The 25,527-nt window shown below is 48.5% G+C and overlaps 2 protein-coding genes across 2 annotated transcripts; one reads left to right on the forward strand and one right to left on the reverse strand.

The window, feature by feature from the left end:
* Positions 1–422: 422 nt before the first annotated feature.
* H6S33_007097 (uncharacterized protein) lies at positions 423–1,979 on the reverse strand (the record flags this gene model as incomplete). Its single annotated transcript, XM_044838441.1, has 5 exons — positions 423–638; positions 711–992; positions 1,055–1,108; positions 1,167–1,392; positions 1,462–1,979. 5 exons carry the CDS (start codon positions 1,977–1,979, stop codon positions 423–425), a joined length of 1,296 nt encoding a protein of 431 aa, XP_044689261.1.
* A 7,831-nt stretch (positions 1,980–9,810) lies between these two features.
* H6S33_007098 (uncharacterized protein) lies at positions 9,811–12,816 on the forward strand (the record flags this gene model as incomplete). Its single annotated transcript, XM_044838442.1, has 3 exons — positions 9,811–10,271; positions 10,338–11,976; positions 12,028–12,816. 3 exons carry the CDS (start codon positions 9,811–9,813, stop codon positions 12,814–12,816), a joined length of 2,889 nt encoding a protein of 962 aa, XP_044689262.1.
* Positions 12,817–25,527: the final 12,711 nt, after the last annotated feature.

Raw genomic sequence — 25,527 nt, forward strand, 5'->3', positions numbered from 1 at the left:
GTAACGGCCCTGAGCAGGCAGGGTAACGCTCAAAAAAGGTAGGGTAACGCACAAAAAAGGTAGGGTAACGGCTCAGAGCAGGCAAGGTAACCACACTAATCGGGTAGGGTAACCATCTCAAAATAGGCAGGGTAACTGAATAAAATCGGGTAGGGTAACTGCACCAAAGACACGAAGTTGATGTGTCGTGCTTACTACACACCCCTGTCGCTCTCGACCAATCATATTGCAGAGAGTTCAGAAGAAGTGTATTCCAGTACATAATAGATAGAAACATCTATATTTAGCAAATCAGGTGCGTGAAAATGAATTGCCGCCTTTGTTACATACAGTTTTTCGCTGCCGCTCCTCTGTCTTGTTCTTAAATATAACGATTATTTTAGTAACCTAACCCCTCGCATATATATGTTTTGACTCAACCGCTACTCACCACTAGCATCTTTGAGACGCTTCATGCATTTAGTCATATGGGCTACAACCGAACCGTATGTACTATTTCCCCGCGCAGGGAACTTCACAATATCTGTATGATCGGATTCGACGGGGATCCTGTGTTCAAACGGCCAAAAGAGCATTGCAGAGTTTCGATTTACCATCTGAACATTCTCGCCATCTCTAGTCCAAGCGTCCGAGGAACTCTTCGATACAAATGTTAATATTAACGTGTGGTATATCATAGGCTTTGTTTCAATTAAACCTACCTTACTTACAGTCGGCGTCTTCTTGGTTTCATAGAACGTAGCAATTTCAATATCGGATGAGGACTCCCAAAGACTGCTGATATCCTCCCGTTGACTATCGAGAAAGCTCGAGCCTTCTTTAAGCTGTTTGATGAATTCGATCTTAGACGTCGGTCCGGATGCTGTATCGTGCACCATTTCCAGGAGCTCTTTGACATGAAGGCCTTGATGTGGAGTTGCGAAGAAGCTGATGGCCCTCGTGGAATCAAACAAACATCTGTACTGAGTTCCTGCCTTGGCTTGGAGGAGTACCTATCATCAATGAGCATAGTGTGGGTAGGAAATAAGTTGATGAAATTATGCATATAGCTTACTTGGAGAATTAAGATCCCACCCATACTATGCCCAATGAATATAATCGGCCTCGACTACAGCAATTAGTATCATCATTCCGCATATTTAATTACTTCTCTGTTGAGTATTTACCTCATTTTCACTCCTCGCGTCCATCAATGCACGTATGAAGCTTCTTCTATAATCAACAAAGGTGTGGTTGACTATATCTCTGGTCAGACTAGAGTTATAACCATAGGTCATGACCCGCATATTATCAAGATCAGTCGGTAGAAGATCCTGTAACCACATGCAACCAGTCTTTCGACTACACCAGGATCCAAAAGCATGGCCGGCTAGACCTGTTACTGCTACCACGCTGTAAGACGCTCATAATTAGCACATATACATAGAAAGCACTTTTATCGAGGCTTTGCGTGTAACTTACTCTACAATAGCATCGTCACCGGGAGTGTTGAGAGGTGTTAAACCAAGGAGGTGCTTGTCAATAACTAGATAAATATCAGGATCACCCTCAATCAACTCGTATTGCTCCTGCGTGGAGTCGATGCGCCGAAAGTATTCAGAACACATGAGCGGATCTAGTCGAAGTAGAGCTGTCTGAGTACGACCGCTGCAAGCTGGAAAGAGTGAGAGCTTGCGAGCGTCATTGAAATCAGGATCAAAGCTCCTGAGGGCGAGAAGTAGGTCATCCTTATTCCATTTTACGGGAATGCCACTGATCCGGAAGCATGTTAACTTCGACCTTGGCTTTGCCGTCGACATAGCTGGAGCCGAAGATGCTGGCCATGACTCATTTCCTGTGACGCCCTCCTCGGAGGAGGACCCTGGCTCGGTAATCGAACAAACCCGCTTGAGCTTAGACGTATTGTCCTCGGGTCCGGGTGAGTTTCGCTCTTCGTATGTGCGCTTTCTGCTCAATATTGTTTGACCGTCATCTGCCATGATCGCTGTGAATAAAGGTATTCGAATAAGAGAATGGTGTAAATGAGGTAAACAACTAAAGTCTTCAGGGCGCTGAGCGGGGTAGGTCACTTCAGTTACATATTAGCTTCGTCGAAGACACGTATGGTGCGCCCTGAGTGGTGGAAACATTGTGGCTGGAAGGAGAGTTTGGGCCACTTAGAGGACCTAACTCGAGCCACTTTCCTGTACCTCTGCCACAACTGCTCAAGTTACTTTTAGGGCGATAAATGGGTCCAATATTAATATTTCAATCCGGAGCCGTGGCGCTCTTCACATCCAGGATTAGCTTTGGAAATCAATAAAGCCTTAACCGATTTACTTAAATTTAATTACCGCTTATTAAACAAAACTCAGGAAGAATTTCACTCTTAAGCTCAGTGAAAACATCAAGTAACAGGCCTGCGGTTTGATTTTAGCGAGATGAAATTAGTACAACCGTGATAATCTTGAAAATGTATAAAGACGAACATATGATCCAGTTTTTGCGTACTTCCCTTTTCCAGTGAGGCATTGACCTTTAGGATTGGGAATATTTTCGCCAAGATGTATGCGAGGGTGGGGCTCAAGCGACATCCTTACTCCCAACTCCCACTAGCGGCACCGAGTCCCGGCCCGCCAAGACATATATCCATCTCCATTAAAACCACTCCCACGATAGACAAACCTCGCTAGAGATATCGGAAGGACGGATCGAAAGAGAGGTGTCCACTAGCAAAACACAAGTTTTCTTTTCTCCAGTGATTCGTAGGCCGGAGACGATTGCGAAGGGGTGGATCGATTTATGATTAGTTTCACTTTGCTTCTTCGTGAATTCGGAGGAGGGAGAGGGTTTTAAACGCCTTGTTCTAGACGAGATTTCGATCTCAAGACGGTGTATGATAATTTAGATTTAGGGGAAATACGGCGGGCGAGAGCTTCCAGCATAGCTTTACCCACCTGAAAAACCCCGTCTTTACTAGTTACGCCCGGCGCGCAGCTAGCCGAAGATTTTTCGCCGTGAGATGGAACTAGAGATAAAGAAGGATTGATTTTCTGCGAGCTACTACCATAGGAGAGGCATTACAGAAAGCCACCCTATTCCCAACCGCGCAACTAGTAGTTAGGTTACTCTAGTACTTCAAACTTAGATCGAGCAATTACGCAAGGTCGGAGTTCCTTTTTCATACTAATATTAGTGAGAGAATCAGCGCCAATAATTACATAGGCATGATCTGATCGGCTAAGGTCATGCTGTGCTTATTGGTACTTAGCCAATCCACGGCCAAAGATCCTAATCGGGTATCGTACTGTAATTAAGGCTCTGGAATAAGTACACTGGCGGAATGCAACTTTGACCGGATCAATTCCAAGCTTAAGACGGTATAATACGTTCCAGAGTCTGCCCCATATTTCCTCCGATCAAACCCCCGAACTAAGATATGATGTGGAGGTATACATCCAGATTATATGCAGAAGACATCCGGTTTATAGTAAACTACTCTTACCACGGCCATAAAACACCTTGCCCTGTGGTGACAAAGCTATAACCCAGGCCACGTAAGAGGACACCAAGACCACCAGAGCCGGCGCGCCACGCTACACTCCACCGGGTCCCTTAACCTGTCACTTCCTTCAAACTACTACCCGGACCCTCGCCTCTGCCGGACCATCAACCTACACCCCCTTCCCCCCGAAAGCGGCAATTCTGTACCCGGGTCCGGGGAGGTATCAGTATCTCCACTATCCACCCGACTACACGGAGGTGTCGGGCACGTCATAGTGTATCACTCGATTTGCGAATAGTTCGCTGGGGGTGTGTAGGTGACTCCGCGGGTGCTGGGATTGGGCTTCTGTCATCCTTAGTCTTCTACGGGGATGTCGGGGGGATGCCTGGATGGTAGACGATTAGGTATGGTTTTGACTGCCTGTTTGGAGGTCTTCATCATCGGGATAGCTTATGTCGGATCACTCTCGAGGGCGGCTTACGTAGGTTTATATACAAAAAGATCGTCTGAGATGTTTCACTCTTTTCAAAGCGCACTACACGTAGTTACTACCAAGACTACATGCATCATTAGATGAGGTCTGTTATAGGTCGCTACCCCCTCATCCCTCGATCAGATACGCGCGATCAACGAAATTATATTAATGGTGAGGACGTGTATATAAATTTTCTTGAACTAGTCGAAACGTACCTGTTGCCCTCTATATAAAATATCTACCGCTTGGCGAGAATCTCCTTATCGTGACTATCACTCGTTTCTTTGTCTGACGGGACGCCAAGGATATGCACTGATCAATGCCGCCAAGCCCTGCCAAGCATATGGAACCTGATCATTGCCGGCCAGGCGAAATTCAAACGGCCCCTGTTTCTCACAGAGCCCTACAGCTGATATCGTAACCTTGTCTGAGTATATGGCTAACCAGTTGATTCAAAAGCGATGTACGACACGACCAAACGATTATCACTTGCTGGTGATTTGATTTGCACTGGAGGTTATCATTAGGGAGCTCGGTCAACTGCTGTACCTGCTGAATAAAGTGCGGACAACATCGCTAATGGCCGTGGAACGATGTGGGTAACGGGACGAGAAATTTTGAGGTTATGATGGGTGTGTGAAACCACCCCACGCGTAGAGTAGCGGTCGGGAAGACGTATACAAGTGTAAAGAAATTGGGCGAGCGGGAGGAAGGAACCAATCTCGACACTACCGCCTCTACAAGTCTGGCCATGTTTTTACCCAGCCCTCAAAACGCAACCTAAAATTTTGAAGAAACGGGGTGTAGACCGGCATTCTGCCTGTCTTGCATCTGAGAAGAGAGGGTCTTGTGGCTACAGAGACCTAGGGTAGGTCTCGCGCAAAGTCTCGAGACCACAACTCCACCTCTAGAGATAAGTTTCAACTTGACGCCAAGTAATGAGGCCTTGTAGAATACAGATTAGAATTAGGGTTAGGGTTAGGGTTGGGATGTATTCTTGAGTTTGTACATGTATCAATCTATGTATCAGACCCTCCGCCTGGAAAATACTCCACTCCTCAACATTTTACATTGTTTCGAGACGTCTCGAGGCTGCCTGAATTGAGTCTCGAGACTAATTGCCTTGCCCAACTACAGGTCTCTTCTTCTCTCGTATTGTTTAAGAAAACAAAGTCTCGAGACCTCGTGTGCATCACTAGGACTCGGGGCCGGGAAGTCTAACGAGTATAACAAAACCTTCAAATCCTCGATACCTTTGACATCGCGTGTAATCGAAACAAATTTGAAAAGTTACTATATCCGATTTATGTGGACCTTAATGAAGTTACACGTACTTGGCACTTTGATGGTAACTTCTTTTGATGGTGATCTTACGAGGGAGGATCTTACGAGGGAGGAACTGTCCTCCGCTCTTTAACCTCGCTTAACGAACATTGTTGGCATATGCCAAGACTTATACTAGTACAGTTCCCTCCTGTCCTCGTAGCTTACTTACCCTCCTGCGGATGTCCCCTCCTTATACTAAGAACATGCTTACTGCACTTCATTTACATATTGAGGATTCTTTGACATCCTCTATTGCATTAATTGTCATAGACTGTCACCATAATTATGCAAGTATCGGAGCTTAGAGAGTCCATTCTAATTCCAAACCCCGTAATGAAAGATTTCGAGGGTTGAGGGGGCCTACGATCATCTGGAAGAGGTTCTTGAATTTGCATACTAGAGCCTGAATTTTGGGACTACTCGTTAGAAATAAAGATAGTGCGCACACTCTTAAAGGTGACACGGCGCTATCTGGAAGTGGCTGCAAGGTGAACTCCAAGGCCAATGAGAGGGCTTATTCCTAGCCACTTTGCTGTATTCCTGCCGCAATTCACCTTTGAGGGGGTATACCGCAGAATCTCAGGAATAACGAATCGGACTGGGCTGGAATACCACTTACCCCTTAGTCAAGATGACCAAGAGCTACGCTTTGGGTCTGTCGGATTGAGGCTCAACACTCATTTGACCAATCTAAAGCCCAGTATTCCCAGTCCAGTTCGATTCGTTATTCCTGACATTTTGCGGTAAATGGGTATAATACTGTTCCACTTTGCTCAGTCTTGGCGCTTTTTACATACAAAAATACACAATTTCAACCTCTGTTAACTTTACAATCCAGACAGATATCAAGAATCTGTAATGATAGAACTAAACTTCATCACTAGTACTAGAGTTCTATCATTCCGCTTTTTTTTTTACCATTTTCCGTTGCAAAGTTATCAACCATTGACATTTCGTCGCGAGCCGCTACCTTTAAGAGTGGGCGCACCATACCCGGTAGAGGGATGATTTATGGATGCTCTACCGGCAAAGGCTCGGGGTGTTCGGCTATAAAATCATTTATAGATATATATAGCATCGGAATGCTATATGTGTTGAGCCTAGGTGTTCTCGAGCCTGCTCCCTCGCCCGTGAGGATGGGTCGTTTTGGCTATCCGCGTGTGACGACAGTCTTGGCGCCAAGGTAACCAAAAAGGTTCCAGCCAACCCTGTCAAGAGATCGAAAACCAGATAGGCGAGATCGGCGGGATCGGGAGCCAGATAAGCGAAAATATATCTCACTGCATGTCGGCAATCTCCGCATGCCTGGATGTCGTTCAGGCCCATACTGACCTCCCTAAAGTTCGGTTGTAGTTGCCTGCGTGTGATTTGTGACTCGGTTTATGGCCAGTTTTCCCTTGATACGCGATAATGTAATTCCGGAACCGAAAACCAAAGAAAGCATAAACCAATACACCGTAGGATTATTTTCCAACGGGACGCATGGTTTCGGCTTTTGCGGGCAATGGCTGGTAGGCAGATACAAAACCAGGAAAGATATTGACTCAGAGAAATGCTTCAAAGCAAGAGCAGTTTGATAAAATGTTGTACCAGAAAGATTTCAACATACGGCGTTTTGAGCTAGCATTAACGGTCCTCAAAGTGGAGATCAAGTCAGGATCAACATCAAAATTAAGTGTGCTCTGCAACTAATGAGAGCTTCGACTTTTGGAGTCCACTTTGAGTACCCATACTGTAGTAGCAACGAGATCAAATCAAATTTCCAGGGTAAGGGTTGTCCACACGCAAATTTTGGCGAGGGGTGAAATTTGATCTTGATCCTAAGTTTTGATCCGACTTTTTTCAGGTCCAAAAGCCCAACCAAGATCAAATCGAATTTAGCCGGTCGGCCAATCACAACCTCCATTCTCACTTGATCTTGATCTTGATCCTGACTTGATCCTCACTTCGAGGACCTTTACTGGATGCGATGCTGAAATACCTGTCTCACCTATTAATACCTGATTACTCTGGTCTCAAAAAGACGCAACCCTTGCACTTTCCGTTGCTAGGCTTCCCAATGGGTATACCCGGGCCGGAAAAGTCCATAGACCGGCCAAGCCCGCCAAGGCAAATTGAAGACCCTACCTAACACCCTTTGCACGGGCTTTTACACTTAGCCCGAGTAAGTTGTAAAAAGACCTGGCTACAAAAAACATTATCGCATGGCAGAAAACTATAGTAATGATTGAGGTTTATGTTTGTGAAATTCCACTCAACCCCATATCCCAATCATGTTTGATGCGAACAAGACATGGACCGGGCGCTGAGAATAAGCGTGGGGTACCCCGTTTGGGGAATTTAAAAGCATAAGGGTCTGGGGAGGACTCTGGTTGCGCGGATATACATATCTCTTCAATTAAAGTGACACTCGGCAGCCAAGCAAGTAATTGGTAGCTTGTTATCATGCAACCTCCCTTGATTCTATTAATGCCTTTTACGCAACGTTTTGTATGGGAAACGTCAAAATTGATGAATCTCCACGGATACTAGAGAGAAGCCCCTAGTATATATACGTAAAGTTGCTCCCAAAGATTGAGCATTACTGTAACGATCTGTCGAGTAACATTAGGTCTTACCTAGTGTTCAACGCTCCCTGCAGACCCTGCCAATATGAAGTCATTGTATACCCATTGAATAGTGATCATGTTTAGTAATGGTGCTCAATGAGATTAAGATTTGTAGCAGATTGAACTCACAAGTTACTGTACTTTCATATCTGTTATCGTATAAGAATGGTGAGGGAGAAAGATTTACATAGTGTGGTCGACGAGTCGAGTTGTCTCAAGTCCTCGACTTGAGCTTTTCTCTCAAGCCTTACGAGCTCAGATGGGCCACGAGCCGAGTTGGCTCGAGCCCTATCGATGGCTCGACTTGAGATAGCTTGAGCTATTTGTATGTTTATATTATTAGATATTCAGACTCAGTAGGATAGTTTTTGGTTGGTTTTCTACCACTTATTTTTATCCGGTCTTAGGTAAAGTTGTTTACATGTGCAGGAATACCTACAATGGAGCAGAAATGGGGCCTGTTCTTTCACAAATAAATTCATCATTTAGCTTGAGATTAGCTTGAGAGCTTGATATTTTTCCTACGAGCACGAGCCCAATCTTCTACGAGTCGAGTTGGCTCGAGCTATGGCCAGCGCTCGACTTGAGCCGGCTCGTCGACCACACTAGATTTACACCATGTACGTTTATATAATTATCTTGGCAAAGAACCATATACAACATCCTACCTCAACACCATGTTACAGATTTTAGTTACATAGATTCATCATGCTACCGCAGTGAATCTGCCCGTACAAGAAAGGTAATTGATACGGAGACTGCAAAAAAAGCGAGCTCTGATTGCCTGCTTCATCGCTTGCCGCGGTTTCTTGGGCGGTTGCAAACTGACAAAAGTAAGTTGAATGTATGAGGTAGATTCAATCTCGCATGCACAATTCTCTCTGGTTGGCGTGGAAATTAATTATAACACATAGGGAGTATTCATCGACTGTCAATTTCAAGAATTTAGAAATTATTGGGGCTCCAAAATGGTACCGGGAGTGTAAATTTTGATTTCAGTGCAGGGTACTGTGGAATTTACTGGGAGAATTAATGCGAACGTGGTTTTCTCGTGACCAGATAGTCCCATTGATTGGCCCTTAAAGGAGCTTTTGCAGTGAGCATGGGCCAAGAAACCCACCCTTTTTGCTCTCAATTTCGCAATAATTCTACCGGAGTCTGTGTTTTACCCTCTGAAAGGTTTTCCCCAAGTGTCTCGGGGCGTGGTCGGTATGTCTCCCAATCCTTGGACTGCGTGGAGTAATTTTTCTGGGTTTTCAGTGATTGAGGAGAGCCAGAGAGTTATGGTCGATCAAGGAGTCACTAAAGACTCCCTCTGCCCGTAGTATGGGAAGAGTACCCTGTGTTACGGAATTAAAAGCTACGAGGGAAAGAGAATATTCGGGCCAAGGGGGAAAGGAGGACAAAGAGAAATGACACAAATTATTTTCAAGTAGTTACTTTTTAGTTTTATTTTGTTAGTGGTGGAGGCTGTTGGGAAGTTCTGGGGTAGTGTGATATTCCCATAGACGGAAGTCCGCACGCAATTAATGAATTAAAAAAAAAAAGAAAAAAGAAAAAGAAAACTCCCTCTCCCCGTTATAGCTAATATGACACCCCTTTGGTGGATAGGCATTCCATCCACGACCATTCTCGAAATATGGGGTGCGTTCGTCGCTGGGATAGTACAAGTAATTACATTCTACTGAGTACACTTAGCCATATCTGGCTCGGCCACGATTTCGATTGTGCTGACCGCCTGGGATAAGCTGACTAACACCTGAAGTGACGAAGCAATGACTAAGGCGAGATGCAGTGTTGGTCTTTACCTATTGGATCAAACGAGTTATGTCTTGGCACCCGAGCGGGGGTGACAGCAGCGTGCCCTGTTGGTAAGATTTGTGTAAACCATCAAAACCTACGACAGAATCAATATTATGGAAACCGCTGCAGCTATTATTGGACTGGTTGCAATTGGTGCCAAGGTGTTCAAGACGTTAGGCACCTTCATCTCTGGTTGTAAGGATGCACCATCGATCGCTCAGATTACGTACAACGAAGTGTGCGAGTTTAATTTTGCACTTCAAAGAGTTCAGGATATCTTATTGAAGAAGCAGGAAGAAGTGGAGATCAGCGAGCTTGGAAAGTCCGTCACAGATGTTAGCCACCTTACGTTTACCCTATCATCATGTGTGTCTACATTCTCGGAGGTGGAGAGAATCTTGGACCGTCTCATGCCACGGCAGGAAAAGATACTTGGTAGTCCGTCACCTCTCCCGCAGCTCGGCTACAGAAAGAGAATACGTTGGACCATGGCCGGCGGAAATCTCTCCGAACTCATCAGACGCATTCAGCAACATAAGATTAGTCTAACGTTACTCTTGACAATCTGGCTGACGTAAGGTTCCCTCTTGCCAAGATGGGAATATCATTTGAGCAGAACAGAGGTTGATGGAGATGAAAGTGAATCGACCGCCGAAGCAGAGTATTCAGTTGATTGCCTGAACGACGTTTTGACTGGCCTTTGCTCCGTTGATCGCAAGGCAAGACCATCGCCAGCTTTCAACCCATCCTTTGAATCATCGTTCGGTGTCGACAAACCGATACTACCGAATCCTCACATGACGCAGACTTCAGCAGGGTCTGATGCAAGCTCACTTATGACGATGAGAAGCTCATGGAGCACTAATTCCAAACGTTCCCTTGCATTTTTATCGCAGCTGCATAACACAAGGCCATATAGACGGAGCTCTGGACTGGATAGTACTACAACGGTCTCTACTCGCACATCCCAGCGCTTGGGAATGCAATTTTCTCGGTTTACCATTGGCTCAAATGATTCCATAATCTCCTTAGCCTATACCAAGTTTGAGCAATCTGGAAGAACACTCGGGCAGGAAAATGATGCGGCTCGAATACCTGTACAAATAACTCCCGAATCCATGTATAACCCCTGGTGGTACACCATCTCCTCCTTAGAATCACAAATCATTCAAGAGTCTCCGGCAAATAAGATCGCGCAATCGTTGTGTGCGGTTCTGCGTGATGCTACAACCAGAGCCGACACAGCCGTCCTAGCTACGGAACTTTCACGTGCACATATGGATACATCGTATTCTCTCTTTGTTATCTGCCTCTTGACCGCTATATCGAATGGTGGTACCACAGTAGTTCGCTGGTTATTGTCCTGGATGGCGGACAGGGGTGAGGAGGCCAGCTACTCAATTGCTAGTGCGACTCTAGACCGAGCCCTCTCCATCAAGCAGAATGAGTTAACGATCTGTCTGTTCAACTGGATCATGGAGGAACGCCGACTCTCACTCTCGACCCTACTTGAAATTACTTTACCTAAAGTAATAGCGCACGGTGATAGCACTTTCATCATCAGATTATTCGATTCGATCAAGGTTACGTTAGGGTTAGAGGACTCAAGCACACTTGTGATAATCAAGCATACCCTCCTGACCACGGTAGATAAGAAAGAAGTGGATATGGTGATTCAATCATTGAACTGGATAAAGCACGAGCTTCATCATCTCGAGCACATCTCTCTACATGCTCTCGCTTTTAGAGGAGCTTTGATGAAACACGTTCCAGTGGCCATTGTCCTGCTTAACTGGGGATTTGAGTACAAGTTGCTTTCAACATTTCAGTTGCAAGAAGAAGGCTTAGACAGGGCCGTGAGTGTTGGCGATCTTGATATGGTAATATCACTTTTGGAATGTGGTACTCGGGGAGGTAGGACCAGGGAAGAGACACACAAACTGGCAGAAAATGTCACGGTGAATGGCCATACTGCGATGGCCGTTGGTCTGATAGATTGGCTACTGAAAGATGATTCGGAAGAGGCGTTTGACACCGCAATGCGTCTACTAGACAGCATGAGATTGAAGTCTATGTCATTAGATCTCTACCCCAAGGTGCTTAAGACAACCTTGTCAAGGAATGATCTCACTACAGCCACAAGGATTTTGGATTGGATGATACAAGGTTCTAGATCATGGCGGCACTACCTGTGTAACGAGCACTCACAAGGTGAAACACTGAACGCTAGCCGTCCTGTGATGGCCGAGGTCTTGGACCTGATGGCAGAGAAAGACATGGTCCATGCCGTTCGGTTATACACCAAGCTTCTTAATCCTATATCGTGGAAGAAGGACCGGACTACACCGATAAGGCTACTGTACTGGATGATGAGAAGCGATCAGATACGAGAATTTGCACTGTCCAACGATGCCCTGATCTCTCAGTTGAACAGCGACCAGGGCACGATGATCGGGATGCTGGACTGGATGCAGACGAGTTCGAGTGGCATGGCGTCCTCACTGCTTTCAAAGCTTTCGCACATTGCTGTGTCGAACAGTTATCTCACGATGGCTGTGAGATTGCTTGATTGGATTCAGAAGAGAGATGGGTGTGGCGCGAGCGATCTACACATTTCTTCTTTGCGTACATCCGTTGAAAAAGGAGACGTTGTCGTGGCCGTGGGGCTACTAAGATGGAACCAAGAAGGAAAATCGACAATGGAGAAAGCTGCACTATGCAAACCCCTTCTCGAGAGCGCAGTGCAAGAGTGCTCTCGTCCAATGGTGATCGCGATACTGGATTGGATGGGCGCGGGTGGTGTGGTCGAAGCAGTAGCATTACAGGAAACCGCAATGAAAACCGCAATATCGGGGAAAACTTCAGGAATGGTCATCGGGCTCCTAGAGTGGATCGAGCAAAAAGATCCAGAGGAAGCCAACAGGCAATATGGAAGGATTATTGAGGCTGCTCTACTGGGAGATGCTGTTGAGATGGTCATCGAGCTACTTGGATGGGTTTTGCAAAAAGACAAGGATAAGGCATTATCATTGTATTCAAGCTCCGTACAATTTTCGTCATCGAACCCCCAATCGGCTATGCATCTCGCCCTGCTCAGTTGGGATGCGATAAAGACATAGGCTATATTGACAAGCGGTATCTCATTGTAATGGTGAGGGGGATGCAGCACCAACTGGGCCTATGGGTATTAAAGCGAAATATTGGCTATTTATTGACGAGCATGGTCTAGAAAAGGGTGGGTGTAACATTAGGATTGAATGGTTTTTTGAATTCGTATTTAGCGCTCTTAATGTCATATGTGCACCATTTTATTCTAGCTTCGAACATTTATCCTGTGACAACACGTCCGGTGCATGGATGATATTTGCGAGTGTCAGATAACCTCCAGTGGCCTGTGGTTCTGCATGAGCCGCGGCACCCGGGTCACCCTTGGGAAATGATCTATAACCACATAATCGAGGAACTAGTTGCAAAGTAAGTGCTTGTGAAGTCGGTCAATCTGGAGATAATCCAGCTTATCCGAGAATATTCCTGACCTGCACGGTCATCTCCCTTATCTCCCCCGATAAACCGAATCGCCAGGTTGACTAGAACACAAATATTCGTCCTTGGCCTATGCCAAATAACCGAACCCTAACGATGCTCAGGGTTTGGGCGGTGAAACCAACAAATACGGATGCCTGGCGTCGGCCAAATAGCCAAAAACATAGCAATCACTAGGGTTTACAGCCGTGGAAACAACAAGTCCCAGGAATAGTCTGGGTTAGGTGTGGCGAAAAATATGGTATCTGTCTACCTATTATGAGAGGAGGGTGTATGTTGGTCTTGCCACGTGTGTCTTGGCATTAGGCCACATAGAGAGTTGTATCATAAGCGTGTCATTAGGACGAGGATAAGAGAGAGAGAGACTCCTCTTAGAACGATCATTAGTCAAGATAGTAATCAACTTATAAGGTACTACAAAAAATGTAACTTTGCGCTTGAAAGTGGCGGGAAGGAGGGCGAACATGCGGGAGCGAAACAAGGAAAGTGCGAGAAAGCCATGTAAACAATGGAAACCGCAAACATTGATTAAAGAAGGGTCTAGTAAATTGCTAGAAAGGGCTCGGAGAAAGGAGCCGCGGTCTGGAAGCATCTAGAAAGAGCGATGATCTTGAACAAACATTGCACCAGAAGCCTCTCAAGCGCAAAACTCGCCGCGATATTTGTAAACCCCTCCATCCTATCTCCCACCAAGGCACACCCGCTATCTTCACCTCCGCTTCCGACGAGACTGTGATTTCCTCTCTTGCCGGCGGCGTTGGACCGCAAAAAGACCGTCTCGCGATAAGTTCCGCACCGGAACACCCCCCCCGAAATCCTGTACCCGGCCGAGGAAAACATACACAACAACTGGGCACCTACCCTTCCGCTGCCCGTAATGGTGTGAGATGTGTGCACGCCGCTCTTGCGAACAGGAGTAAGCTCCGATGCCTCGTTCGACTGATCGAGCTATGGTTGGTATCCGAGTGATATTCTATGACTCCCACATGTTTTCTTTTTTTTTGTTTAATTCATTCTGCACATGACCCACACACTGGCCCCTATATCCCTTCGTCAGTTCCCGGGCATCAGGGGGCTACGAGCGTAGAAACGGTGTCATGATCAACCAAGATCCAACGACGATCGTTTAAAACACTACCCCATCGAGTACTTTTACGTGACACGTGGGATCCCTTCTGCACCGCCGACTTAGCTTCTGAATTTTGTGTGGTGAGTCAAAAAGCTCGCCACTGGTTCTGGAGATGCGGACGAAGGGGTGAGAGTCAAGCCGCGCCGCGTGTTGATGCTGCTGAGTTGGTGCTTGCGCCGCTCTATGCTTGGGGGGTGTGGCGGGGGTGTAGATATCGATAGGCGTCAGGCACTGGGATTTGCAGGCCACGAATATGCATGGGGGCGTCTCTTCTTACTGTGGCAATGTTACGTTCATGATCATACTCGCGCTCCCTGCACGCCCTCGCCCCCCCCCCCCCCTGGGGCCCCTCTGGCCCCTGCTCTAGGCCATATGCAAACGTTGTCTGTTTGGGGAAGCCAGTGTGTGGCGGGTCGCTGTCTGGGGATATTCGGCCATGGCGGGGGGAAAGCCGCTGTTTTAGAGCTCCCTCGGGGGCTAGTTCATGTGTGGCTTCGAATATGGCGTTGTCAAATCCCCCGCTATTTCAGCATTTGTCGGAGGTCAAGAGAGCTCTATTGTACTTCTTGCAATAAGATATTATGCAACTGTAATTCTTACAATAGGATATTATGCAACATCCAATTGATTGGCCAATTGCTTGCCGAGCGTGATCCGACCGAAGGAGGTAGATCTATTCAAAAACCCTGCTCAGAGTCATTCGTACATAAGCCGTATAAGCAACCCCACGCGCGCACTCCAGAACCGAGCAGCCCATGTATTCTCAATTGATCGTCGGTTCTGTGCGCCAATACATACATAGCCGCAAGCATGATCCGAGAGAAAACTAAACTAGTAGTAATACGTTCTGAAATGGTCACCAAAAGCGCAAGCAATAAAACAGGGTCAGGCTTAGAGCTTTTTGGATTAACATAACAGAAACAACAAATTTCATGTCCAACGATATGAGGAAGTCTTTGCAGTCTCTCATTCCTCACGCCACACCGGGAGCCCAGAAATGGCCTAACGGTTAGGGAACTTCCCAAACAGCCGCTTTCTTCCCGCCATATATGGCTGAGCATTCCGATATGACGACCCGACATATCCGAATCTCCCCACAGTGGACCAGCTTAGCATACAGCCTAGAGCAGTAGCCCAACCCGCCCTCCATAGTCCGCCTACCCCGTCCTTCCTCAAACCGCCCAAAACTCTGGCGCACTCCGCAGACCATGGTTCCCAATACCAATTGCCAAGACACCATATAGCGCCGTAGGTACGCTGCATCTCGCCCCCCCCGCGTTCAGTTGAAGCCACCCTCACGCTGCGGGCCGGGGTTTCCCATGTAAGACTCACATATCCACAGTGGCACTCCCCGTCTGCGCGGAGCTGCTGAACGAGCTCATGCGTTCGTGTCTAGCCTGTTGAAGGAGAAGCTAGGCCGCGTAGGCACGAAGCCTCATCTCGCCGAAGGATTTCTGCACGGTGGGCCGGAGGTGCGCGTTTTGTGTGCTGCGCTGCGGGGTGTGGATGCCGCTGGGTAGGAAAGGGAAAGGGGTGCATGCAGGAGGGTGTGCTGGCGGTAGGGTTAACGCCGGTACAGGGGATTGGAGGGTTTGGCTTCTTGATGGGCGTGTCGTGTTCCTTGGCGGGCAGCGAGAAGCGGGCGAGGCAGCGTGGGCGTTCCGGCCGACGATATAACGACACCCATCACAATACAGTACTACCCGCCTTCTCTTCTGCAACAACGGGAATCGCTGGGACGTTGTATCCATACAGTAATGGCGCTGGAAGAGAAAGCTGTGCTCGCGGGGGTGTGTGGACCAATGCGGCCATTGGCGCGGTTACTAAGCTGTGACTGGCGGGCGGACATCGGTGGCACGTTTCCCGTGCTAGTTGGCGGACCGGGGCCGTGAGACGGGGACGGGAGACATGGGGAGTTAGACTGCTGTTCCGGTGTGGAGACAATGAGGATGAAGACGGTCGGCGGGGGTGTACGTGTTGCGCTCTCCCGCCGCGCCACGTTGCAGCTGACCAGCTGGATCATCTCGGGCAGCGGGAAATCGCCTGAAGGACAAGATCACGTGGCAAGGAGTAATCCCGTCAAGGGGTAAAATTCGAGACAGGGCCGATGACCAATGCGCCAGTTACTCCGAAGTATAAGATGACCGGAACTAGTCGCCGTGGGTATCGTCCGCCACACAACACCACATATCGCGCCGCAATACACTCCAGCTGCCACCTTTACCGACCGCACCCAGCCTTACCCACCCCTGCCCGCACTCTCCGCGTCCTCGCCCGTCCCTATCCAACCGCCGATCTACTAGAGTACAGGCCCGCACCAATCCCCTAAGCCCCCGCCACCCCCGCCTCCGCAGACCGCCATATCAACCCACTCGAAGCCAGCTAAACCACTCCGTCATTCCCAACCCGTGCTACTACAATACCCCACTGGTTGTCCGCGGCCTCGCACAAGGGTCTGGTGACATTGCATGGCATGAGGTGCGGTGTGGTCTAGTGGTGTTCTAATGATTTGACCCGAGGAGTGCGAAGGGGGCTCTGGGTGGTGTCTTCGGTTGTGCGCCATGCGGTTACAGCAACTGCTCTCGGACACAGGGCTCAGGGGCTTGGTGTGGTGTGGATATGCGGCTCGTGTGGTCGGGGCTTGGCGATTGGGGCGGGCGGATAGGGGGGTGGTCACGGTCGGGGGTGCTCAGGAGCACCTCCGGTGTTCTAGGCTGCAAGCAAAGCTGGTCTCTTTGGAACGGTTATCAGATGGCGCGTCGCCATATCGGTATATTTCGCCATGGTGGGAGGAATCCGGCTGTTTCGAAAGTTCCCAAGGATCTTCTAATAATGGATTATCACTTCCTCGATGCGCAGCCAATCACAGAGAATCACTCGATCATCTTCCCATACCGTATCACCCGAAATGCGGATCATTGATCTTTAACTCATCCCACAGGCGGTCACGCATTATCACTTGGGTATTGATCATACAGTATCAACCGGTGCGTACGCACGCATGAATAATCACACGGTCCGCCCGTCACGGATTATCACCCGCAAGACACGTCGTCACCAATGATCACTCGACAGTTGGATCATAGGTTCTCACTTGGCATAGAGTCATGAAGCTTCACTCAGTACGCTGTGTGTCACATCGAGTCACACGAAGATGAAGTCGTGCATTATAATCCGTCAATGAGTTCATGGACTATCACTCGCTTACGGGAATCAGGGGATATCACTCGTATTCGAGTTCGGTGCTTGACTCGCTCACCCGACATATGCATGCACTTGTAGAGCCTATTCTTCCATGGGGAACTGGAAACGTGACAGTAAGAATAAAGGCGGGGGGGGGGAATGGCCAACCCTTGATCTCGGCTTGATTTTGCTGAGCGAGGTAATCGCTCACCTTTTCGTAGCGTTAATTGATAATCTCGGTTGACCCGTCACATGCACGATCCTTTGTTGAGCTAGTGGAAGGTGTTGTGCCCTTATTCGTTGTAAAGGTAGGCTTAGGTAGTGAAAGAAGCGAATGCCAGCGCTGTCCTAGTACTACTAGCTGGCGAAATTCGATGTTGCACTCCCGGGTGTTGCAAACCGTGCCTAAAAAGGCGGAAGGTTCCGTACTTCTAAACGCACTGCTTGCGTTCACGAATGCAATACCGTACAACTATCTTTGACATTAATAGAGCTTTGTATAATATACCGGCATATGAGTACTGTGTCTCCATCCACATTCGAGTCCAGCCTCAACCAATGGGTTTCTGTTAGCCTGTTTCCATCATCATTACTTTGGAGCTTAGAGAAAGGTCTTTGTCTCCTCATTCACCTTCCGTAATAAAGTGGTTATTTGGAAGTCTTTCGAGAACGTTCTGGTTGGCAGTTTGAGTACTTTCATGCCTCTCTAGACCCCTCTAGGTCGGTATCGTGGATTCCGGAGGTCTTTAGACTCCTCCATATCTGTGTTTGTCTTTGCCTCGCATCAAAAACAGTGTTTGCGTGTCTGTGTGAACTGCTAGAAGCTTCTGCGTCGCAATTCGCCTGTCTCTCAAGAGGTCTAGAATCGTCTAAACCAATGTTTGCTTGTTTGCCTGGGTCTATAAGGGTCTAGAGCAATGTCTGTCTGTTACCATAGGATTCTGGAATTGTCTCAACCAATGTTTGCTTATCGCCGCGGAGATCTAGAATGGTCTAGACCAATTTTCCTCTGTTTCGGTGCAATCTAGAAGCTCCTAAATCATTGTTTGCGTGTTTGCTTTGGGGTCTGGAATCATCCAAACCTATGTTTGCCTGTTTTTCTGAGAATCTAGAATCATCTAAATAGGTGTTTGCTTGCTTCTCTGGGGGCCTAGAAGCGCCTAAACCAATGTTTGCGTCTTTCCGTGTTGAACTAGAACGTTCTAGACAATTGTTTGCATGTTTGCTCGCCTTCTAGACGATTCTAGATCAATGTCTGCGTGTTTGTTTATAGTGATGTGCACACCAAATCAACGTATCCTTGGTACCCCAACCCTTACCGTTACTACCAGAGGGATGCGGTTATGCACACCAACCCTAACCCTGGTGTTTCAGTGATGCGGATGCGCACCCTCAGTGGAGTATATAATATGGGCATCCTCCCCTCCCTCTCCTCCTTACAAAACTCAGCCCGCCACGAAAACTGCAATCCGCTGCAAAAAAAGAAATAAGATAAGTCATAGCCTTTACCACAATCAATAGATCGACAACAGAACTACAACCCTCTCGAAGCAGTCTGACTTGTTTTCCAGAAGCCGGCATTCCGCCGGAGTAGGTTGCCCCCTCCAGCCTCAGACTACCTAGTTATGCTCGACCGGCGCTCCACGCGGGGCAGGCTTTCCTTCTCTTCCTTCGCCCCTTCCTCTTCTCGGATTTACTAACCCCCGCATCGGGGAGATGGTCTGGTGACGGCATCCCTCGGTGAGGCTTGAACGAACTGCTAATCTCTGAACTGGGAGGTGGTCTGGGAACGGCATCTCTTGGCGAGGTTCAACTCTTTGCTAATCTTCGAGCTGGGAGGTCGTCTGGGAACGGGATCTTTCGGGTCGATTAGCTGATACTCCGCTCATCTTCGAACTGGAGAGGTTGACTGGTGACGGAACCCTTCAGGACGCTGAGCTAATAGGGATCGGTTCTCGGAACCCACTGATCGTCGAACTGGGGAGGTTCTGGTGACGACCGGAACCCTCTAGGGCGATGAGCTCTAGGAACTATCTGCTAATCTTCGAACTAAAGAGGTGGCCTGAGAACGGCACCCTCTTGATGAGCTGAAACACTTTACTAATATTCGAGCTGAAAAACCGTACTAATCGTCGGGCTGAGAGGTGCTGGCACCCTCCAGATCGATTAGAACTAATACTAACCTTCTGGAAATCTTTACTGATCTTCGGGCTGGAGAGATGCTGGTAACGGCACCCTCCAGCTCGTTTAGCGTTAGGGGCTTTTTGTATGATAAGAGTGAATTCGTTAGTAGGCACGGGGCAAGTATCAAGACGAATATGTAGTTCTTTTGTCTCGACTTTCCTTCCTACTATCAGTTATATAAGATCTTTAATCCGCTATTATAGTGTTAGAGTGCAAGAGGAAGAGCAGTAGGTGCTTCAGAGGGGGGTGCAGCAGGTGCATTGGAGGTATTGGAGTCAGACATTTTTAGACAGGTAGGTAGGCAGGCATGGAAGAACTGTTTGATGATGGGTGTAAATGAAGCGAAAAAAATGGGCTATTTATCTCTCTCTTACAGCTCTATTCACTGTGGGCATTCGCAAAATACAGTCACTTACACTAATGGTAAACCAAAAGAACTCGAAGACAGACTACGGCGGACTACGGCGCACCAAACTCCCAGCGCGACGAACACCCTCCTAGCGCCGCACCGAACTCCAGCGCGCGCGCAGCACCTACCAGCGCCCAGCAGCGAAACCAGCACCCTTCGCGGTCGCGAGGTGGCCCACTGCTAGTCTTTGATATACCACAATATAGTTAGCATCGCCGACAACAGAGCCTTTCCAAATACCCACATCGAGCTAATCAAAGCCCCTTACCCCAGCCGACTCCAAAGCCCGGGCTGGGCCGGGGGCGCGGGCGCAACTTGGACGATCGACAGGAGCTCGATGGACAGCTGCACCTCCGCATCGCAAAATAACGCATTATCGGTGGAAATCGTTGATACATGATACACACATTGCGGTGAGACGTTGTGTGACATTAGTGATGGTTAGTCGTTAGTTCTTTTTTTTTTATATCAAGCTCTATTGTTTCTAGGTACAAAGAATTGCATAAAGTATAAACTATGGCGTAAAGACCTATCCCTGACTGACTGTTTTTCTGCCTATAAAAAGATTACAAAGACAAAAGAAAAAAAAAAAAAAATTAAAAAAGGGGGAAGATCCTTAGTGGGGCCTCCGAGAACCTGGTCTTCTGGAGGTAGTGGTGGTGTGGCGCGCCGTTTTTATGAGATTTCCATCGCGGTCTGGGGATTTGGGGGGGTCGGGGGAGTGGTGGGTTTCCTGCTGGGGCAGGCTGGGGCGAAGAAGCGGTGGGTCCCGTTGCAGTTGATGCACTTGGCGGGAGAGATTTCGCAGCAGTTTTCGAGAGATGCCGATGCTCCTTTGCACGAGGCAACTGGGCAACGGTGGTCTTGGAGCTTGTGGGGGAGGGTGTATAGGGGGCAGGCGACAGGGGACCTGCATCCCTGAGTGGCGTGGCCGAGTTTGCAGCAGTTCCTGCATTAGGTGGTGGAGGATGCTCGCCACATGACGTTGCAGCATCTGGGGTGGGAGAAGAGGCGGATGGTGGTTCCAATGGTTGCTGCCTCTTCCGCCGTAATGGAGACGATGACAGAGGTGGTGGCCTTGGAGGAGCGGAAGGTTTCGTCCGTGTTTAGGAAACGGACGGCAGAGGAAGTGATGCCAAGGGCTAGTTTAAGCGCGGAGGTTAGGATCTCCTCTAGGCATTCCTGGTTGGGAAGCTCGTAGAGGGGGACACCATGGATGGTGAGATCGACGTTGGTGGGAGCGGGGCGGAAGGTGGTGAAGGGGTTTTCTGGGGAGTCTACCTCCACGTTTAGGATCGTAGTGAGGGCCTCAAAGAAGGGTGTGTAGACCGTTGATGGGACGGTGGATGGAGCGGTAACAGAGACAGTGCCTCTGTTATTGATGGTAACGGTGAGGGAGGTGACGGGGGCGACTTGGTGGCTTCGGGCCAGGGCTTGGCCGAAGAGGTGGGGGAGGGTTGCCGACAGCCTTTCGGCATTGGCAATGGGACTGGGGGTTGTCCTGGTGGCGAAGAAGTGGCGGTGGGCAGATGGTAGGGGCTTCGCCTTCGGGGCGGATCCTGGGGCCGGGGCTGCGGTTGCCTTGGCTGCCTTCTTGCTGGCGGGGTTGGGTGTTAGTCGTTAGTTCTATCGACGGTGATGTCATATGGTAGCCTAGCGCCAAGACAATTGTAGCTCCCCACCTTCGCATCTCAGAGTCTCATTCCTTGGCACTGTCGCCTCGTCCTGCTATAGTACAATAGAGAATTTTAGCTACACTCAAAATCAACTATCGAAGGAACTTTCGAGGGAACTTTCGAGGCAAGCTAACCAGGATGCATAAGTAGCGTCAAATCAGGACCAATTACCAACCAGGACCTAATATTTGCACTGCGTAAATCTGACACATTTGAAGTATCACACTGCAAGCTGCGTGTTATAGGAAATACGAACACTGCTCCTGAGTCAAGGAACAAGGATAATACGAGTGATGGGTTGTGATGTGAGTACGGTCGGGTAACGAGGGAACAAGCATAGAAAGGTACCGAGGGGTGTGGGGGCACCGGGTGCAACCACACTAGTATTAGGCTGTTGTGAGGGCACGCTTACTATTGGGTGTCTCACCCGGAACGGAATAGAAGCGGGGTTTATGGCTGCAGGCCATTCTACTTAGGGAAGTAGCTCTAGGACAATAGCATGATACAGCTCGGTTACTGGCAATTGCGGGGTCTATGGTTACGTGTCAGAATTGGAATGGAGGAACGGAACTATGCGGGGGCGCTTTTCTACTGGGGTTATCTTCGGGTTGATTATCTTATTCTATTATTGTTATCTCTTTAGTATTAGAAAGCGGGCCTTGGCATAGGTTCCAATATGTATAAATAGGGAGGATTCTGCCTCGTCTTAGTGGCATTATCAGTCACTCAGCGAGCGGAATCCGGTTTACAATATTACAAGTTTAAAAGCTACAGAATTATCGCTTAGCATTGGCATTTCCCCAAACACTGCGAGGGTTAGGTGTCTTTATGCAATCATCCCGGTCATTTTCCCTCGAAAGTTCTCTCGATTGTTGATTTTGAGCATGGCTAAAATTCTCTAATCCCTTTATAAGGGTTTGGGTTATAAGGGTATTCGCCTTATAAGGGTAGGTGCTTGGGACCCTCAATGGGATTCGTAGGTACAAATTTGCTCCTCCTATAAAGGTACACACCCTATGAGGGTACGACTTCGCGCCACTTTTGTACCCTTGTAAGGAGATTGTACTGTATCATAAACGTTTTGCTTCTATCTCACGCTTCTCTAGGACTAGCATGTAGAAGATTCGCTGTATTTCGACAGATATCGTTGAAGTAAATGTACAAGACCACCAATCCCGGAAACTCCTCCCCTAAACCCTGTTTCACGCCATACCCGCACAACGAAACGGCCAAGACCACCAGTTCTCGAAGGAGGGGGGCGCCCAAATCCGCACTCCCAGCCCAATAGGCGAACAGCGGCGATGGGTGGCACAAACCTCCAACCCGCGGCCTCTCCCGGATCCGCACTGCTTACGCTGATTACTAAGCTATGACATACCCCCCGTACCAGTTAATAGCCCGTCTCCTACTCGCTACATTCGCCGCGGCTATTTCCCCTCTACCTAACTAGTACGAATCCGTCGCTGCCGGTATCTAGCCAATCTTGCTACCGCGGCACCCACACTCGCTATAAGCTTCGTACGTTAACACCACTGTTCTCGCTCCGCATGTTCCACGTGACGGCATCTATCACCGCGCGATGACTTCCCCAGCTAGTTTTCTCCGTTGCATGCGTTCCGCAATCGGCTTAACTCTGTGCGCGAGGCTATCTTGCCGGGATAGGCGGGGGGTGGTTGCCCTGGTGGTGGGGTTGGGGGTGCTGGAGATTGTGGGGATGCGACCGTTGGGTGGGGGGGGTCGGGTGAGGTGGTGGTGGCGTTAGGTAAGGATCTGCTAGCGCTGGTGCCAATGCTACGAGTGCGGGTACTCGCGCTGGGGGAGAAAATAAGTGTTGCAGCTGTTTACTCCCAGTGGTAGGCAGGTGCAGAACGTGGTGATCTGTATTACGGGTAGAAGAGTGCTGTGCCGGTTAGGATGTCAGTTAGGCCACGCTATCTGAAGTCATCGTCGCGGGGATGGCACATTGAGGGGGGGTGGGACAGGAGTGGAGTATGCATACAGAGAAAAGGCCCGCCGCACATTCTCAGGCGTGTGGCCTATGCCACGCCCTTCGACCCTCCACCCTCGACCCTCCACCGAGCAGTTCCATCCACAGTCTTATGATGTTGATATATAGTAATAATTGTTTTTTTTATTTTTTACAGATCATCGCCGAACAGCACTACCCCGCTCGATCCACTCACTCGGGAGCCCTGCGTGGTGGAAAGACCGAGTTTGAAGGTTTTACATCGGGAGAGTGGAGGCTGTAGACCACGTTAGTAGAAGGAAGCGTCGTCGGCATGATCGCGAGATAGCGCGGTACCGTGGATGATGGTGATGGAACAGTGGTCGTGGTTTGTCGTCGTGTCAACTGAATGGCTGTTGAGTTCGTCGCTGAGGAGCAGAGAATGAATAGATGGAGTCAGTATATTTGTGTGTCTGTGTGTAGGGGAAGGGAGAGGGATGCAGGTGGTGGGAGAGCCGGGGGATGTGTTCTTGGGGACAAAGATGCCAAGACCTCGCTTAGCGTTAGTCTTTCAGCCGTAAGTTTAGCCGCACCACTTCACAAGGCCGATGCATGCGGGTCCCTTGCTGTCTCGTACGAGATCGCCTGAGAATATTTTTTTCCTACTCCAAAATCAATTTGCTGCCCCGGATTTTGGGCTCTCCCGTACGAAATATCCTTAGAACCCCGGCAATCCGGCATCTCGAGTTGCGACTGTAATAGACATTCAATCACTGAAATTTCGACCTCCCTGGCCCCGGACGTACCTACAACTTGGATAAGAGATAAGAGGATCTGTTACTAAACGAAGGGCCACCTGGCAGTTTCCGCTCATATGCTTAAAGTGGGTAAAATGAGAATTGTTGATCGGCCCAATCATTAGGCACATGCGTAACCAAGAGCAATTCCCCGGCTGACTTGGTCTTAGTGCGCGGGTAAGCGATCAACCAATCAACCACCACTCCCCAATGTGTTCTCGAGATGTCAGGATCCCTTTGGTGGAGAGAATATGTCTGCATACACCTGCATATGTATGTACATGCATGCACGGAGAGATTGAGTTAGTAGCGAGTGAGCACTGCAGGTTGACTGCCCTGCTGTTGTTACGCAGTATCTCTGCGCACTTGAGTGTACGTGTGCACAAGGCTGAGCGATGATAAGAGCGAGGGCTCCTCCTTCTCATTCTTGGACTCACTTGAAAACACCATCTCGGCCTATTTCCTCATCATTCCTGGAGCGCGCGTATAAAATAGCTGGAAGCATAGTTAGAGCTCCGCTTACGGACAGATCTACGATAATTGGAAATACTTGTTCCTGATACTTTTTCCGGAGGTTATTTGGTATATCTTCCTACTTTCTTAAATCTTCTGAGCAGGCAAACTAACCAATTGCGATTTCCAAGTCTCCTTTTGCAAAAATTGAACACCAAACAGTCCTCCCCCGGCTGGTTTAGTGGTACCTTTCAAGCATAATACCTGAGACATACCTTCCATCACCGCGGATTGTTATAGGATAATTGAAAAGATCCCAACGTGTTTCCTTAGACACTAGGTAAGAGACATCCCCCGTCTCCTAAATAAGTTCAGAGCAAACAATATTAACTGATTTCCATTTTCTATAAGATAGTAGGTCGGACAACAAGTCAACATCTCTCGGATCTACACCGATATTGAAACAAACAAATTGCCATCCATTCAATCGAGTGGAACTTGTGAATTCCCC

Source organism: Morchella sextelata, assembly GCF_020137385.1.
Source record: "Morchella sextelata strain SCLS chromosome Unknown scls_22, whole genome shotgun sequence".
Lineage (NCBI taxonomy): Eukaryota > Fungi > Ascomycota > Pezizomycetes > Pezizales > Morchellaceae > Morchella > Morchella sextelata.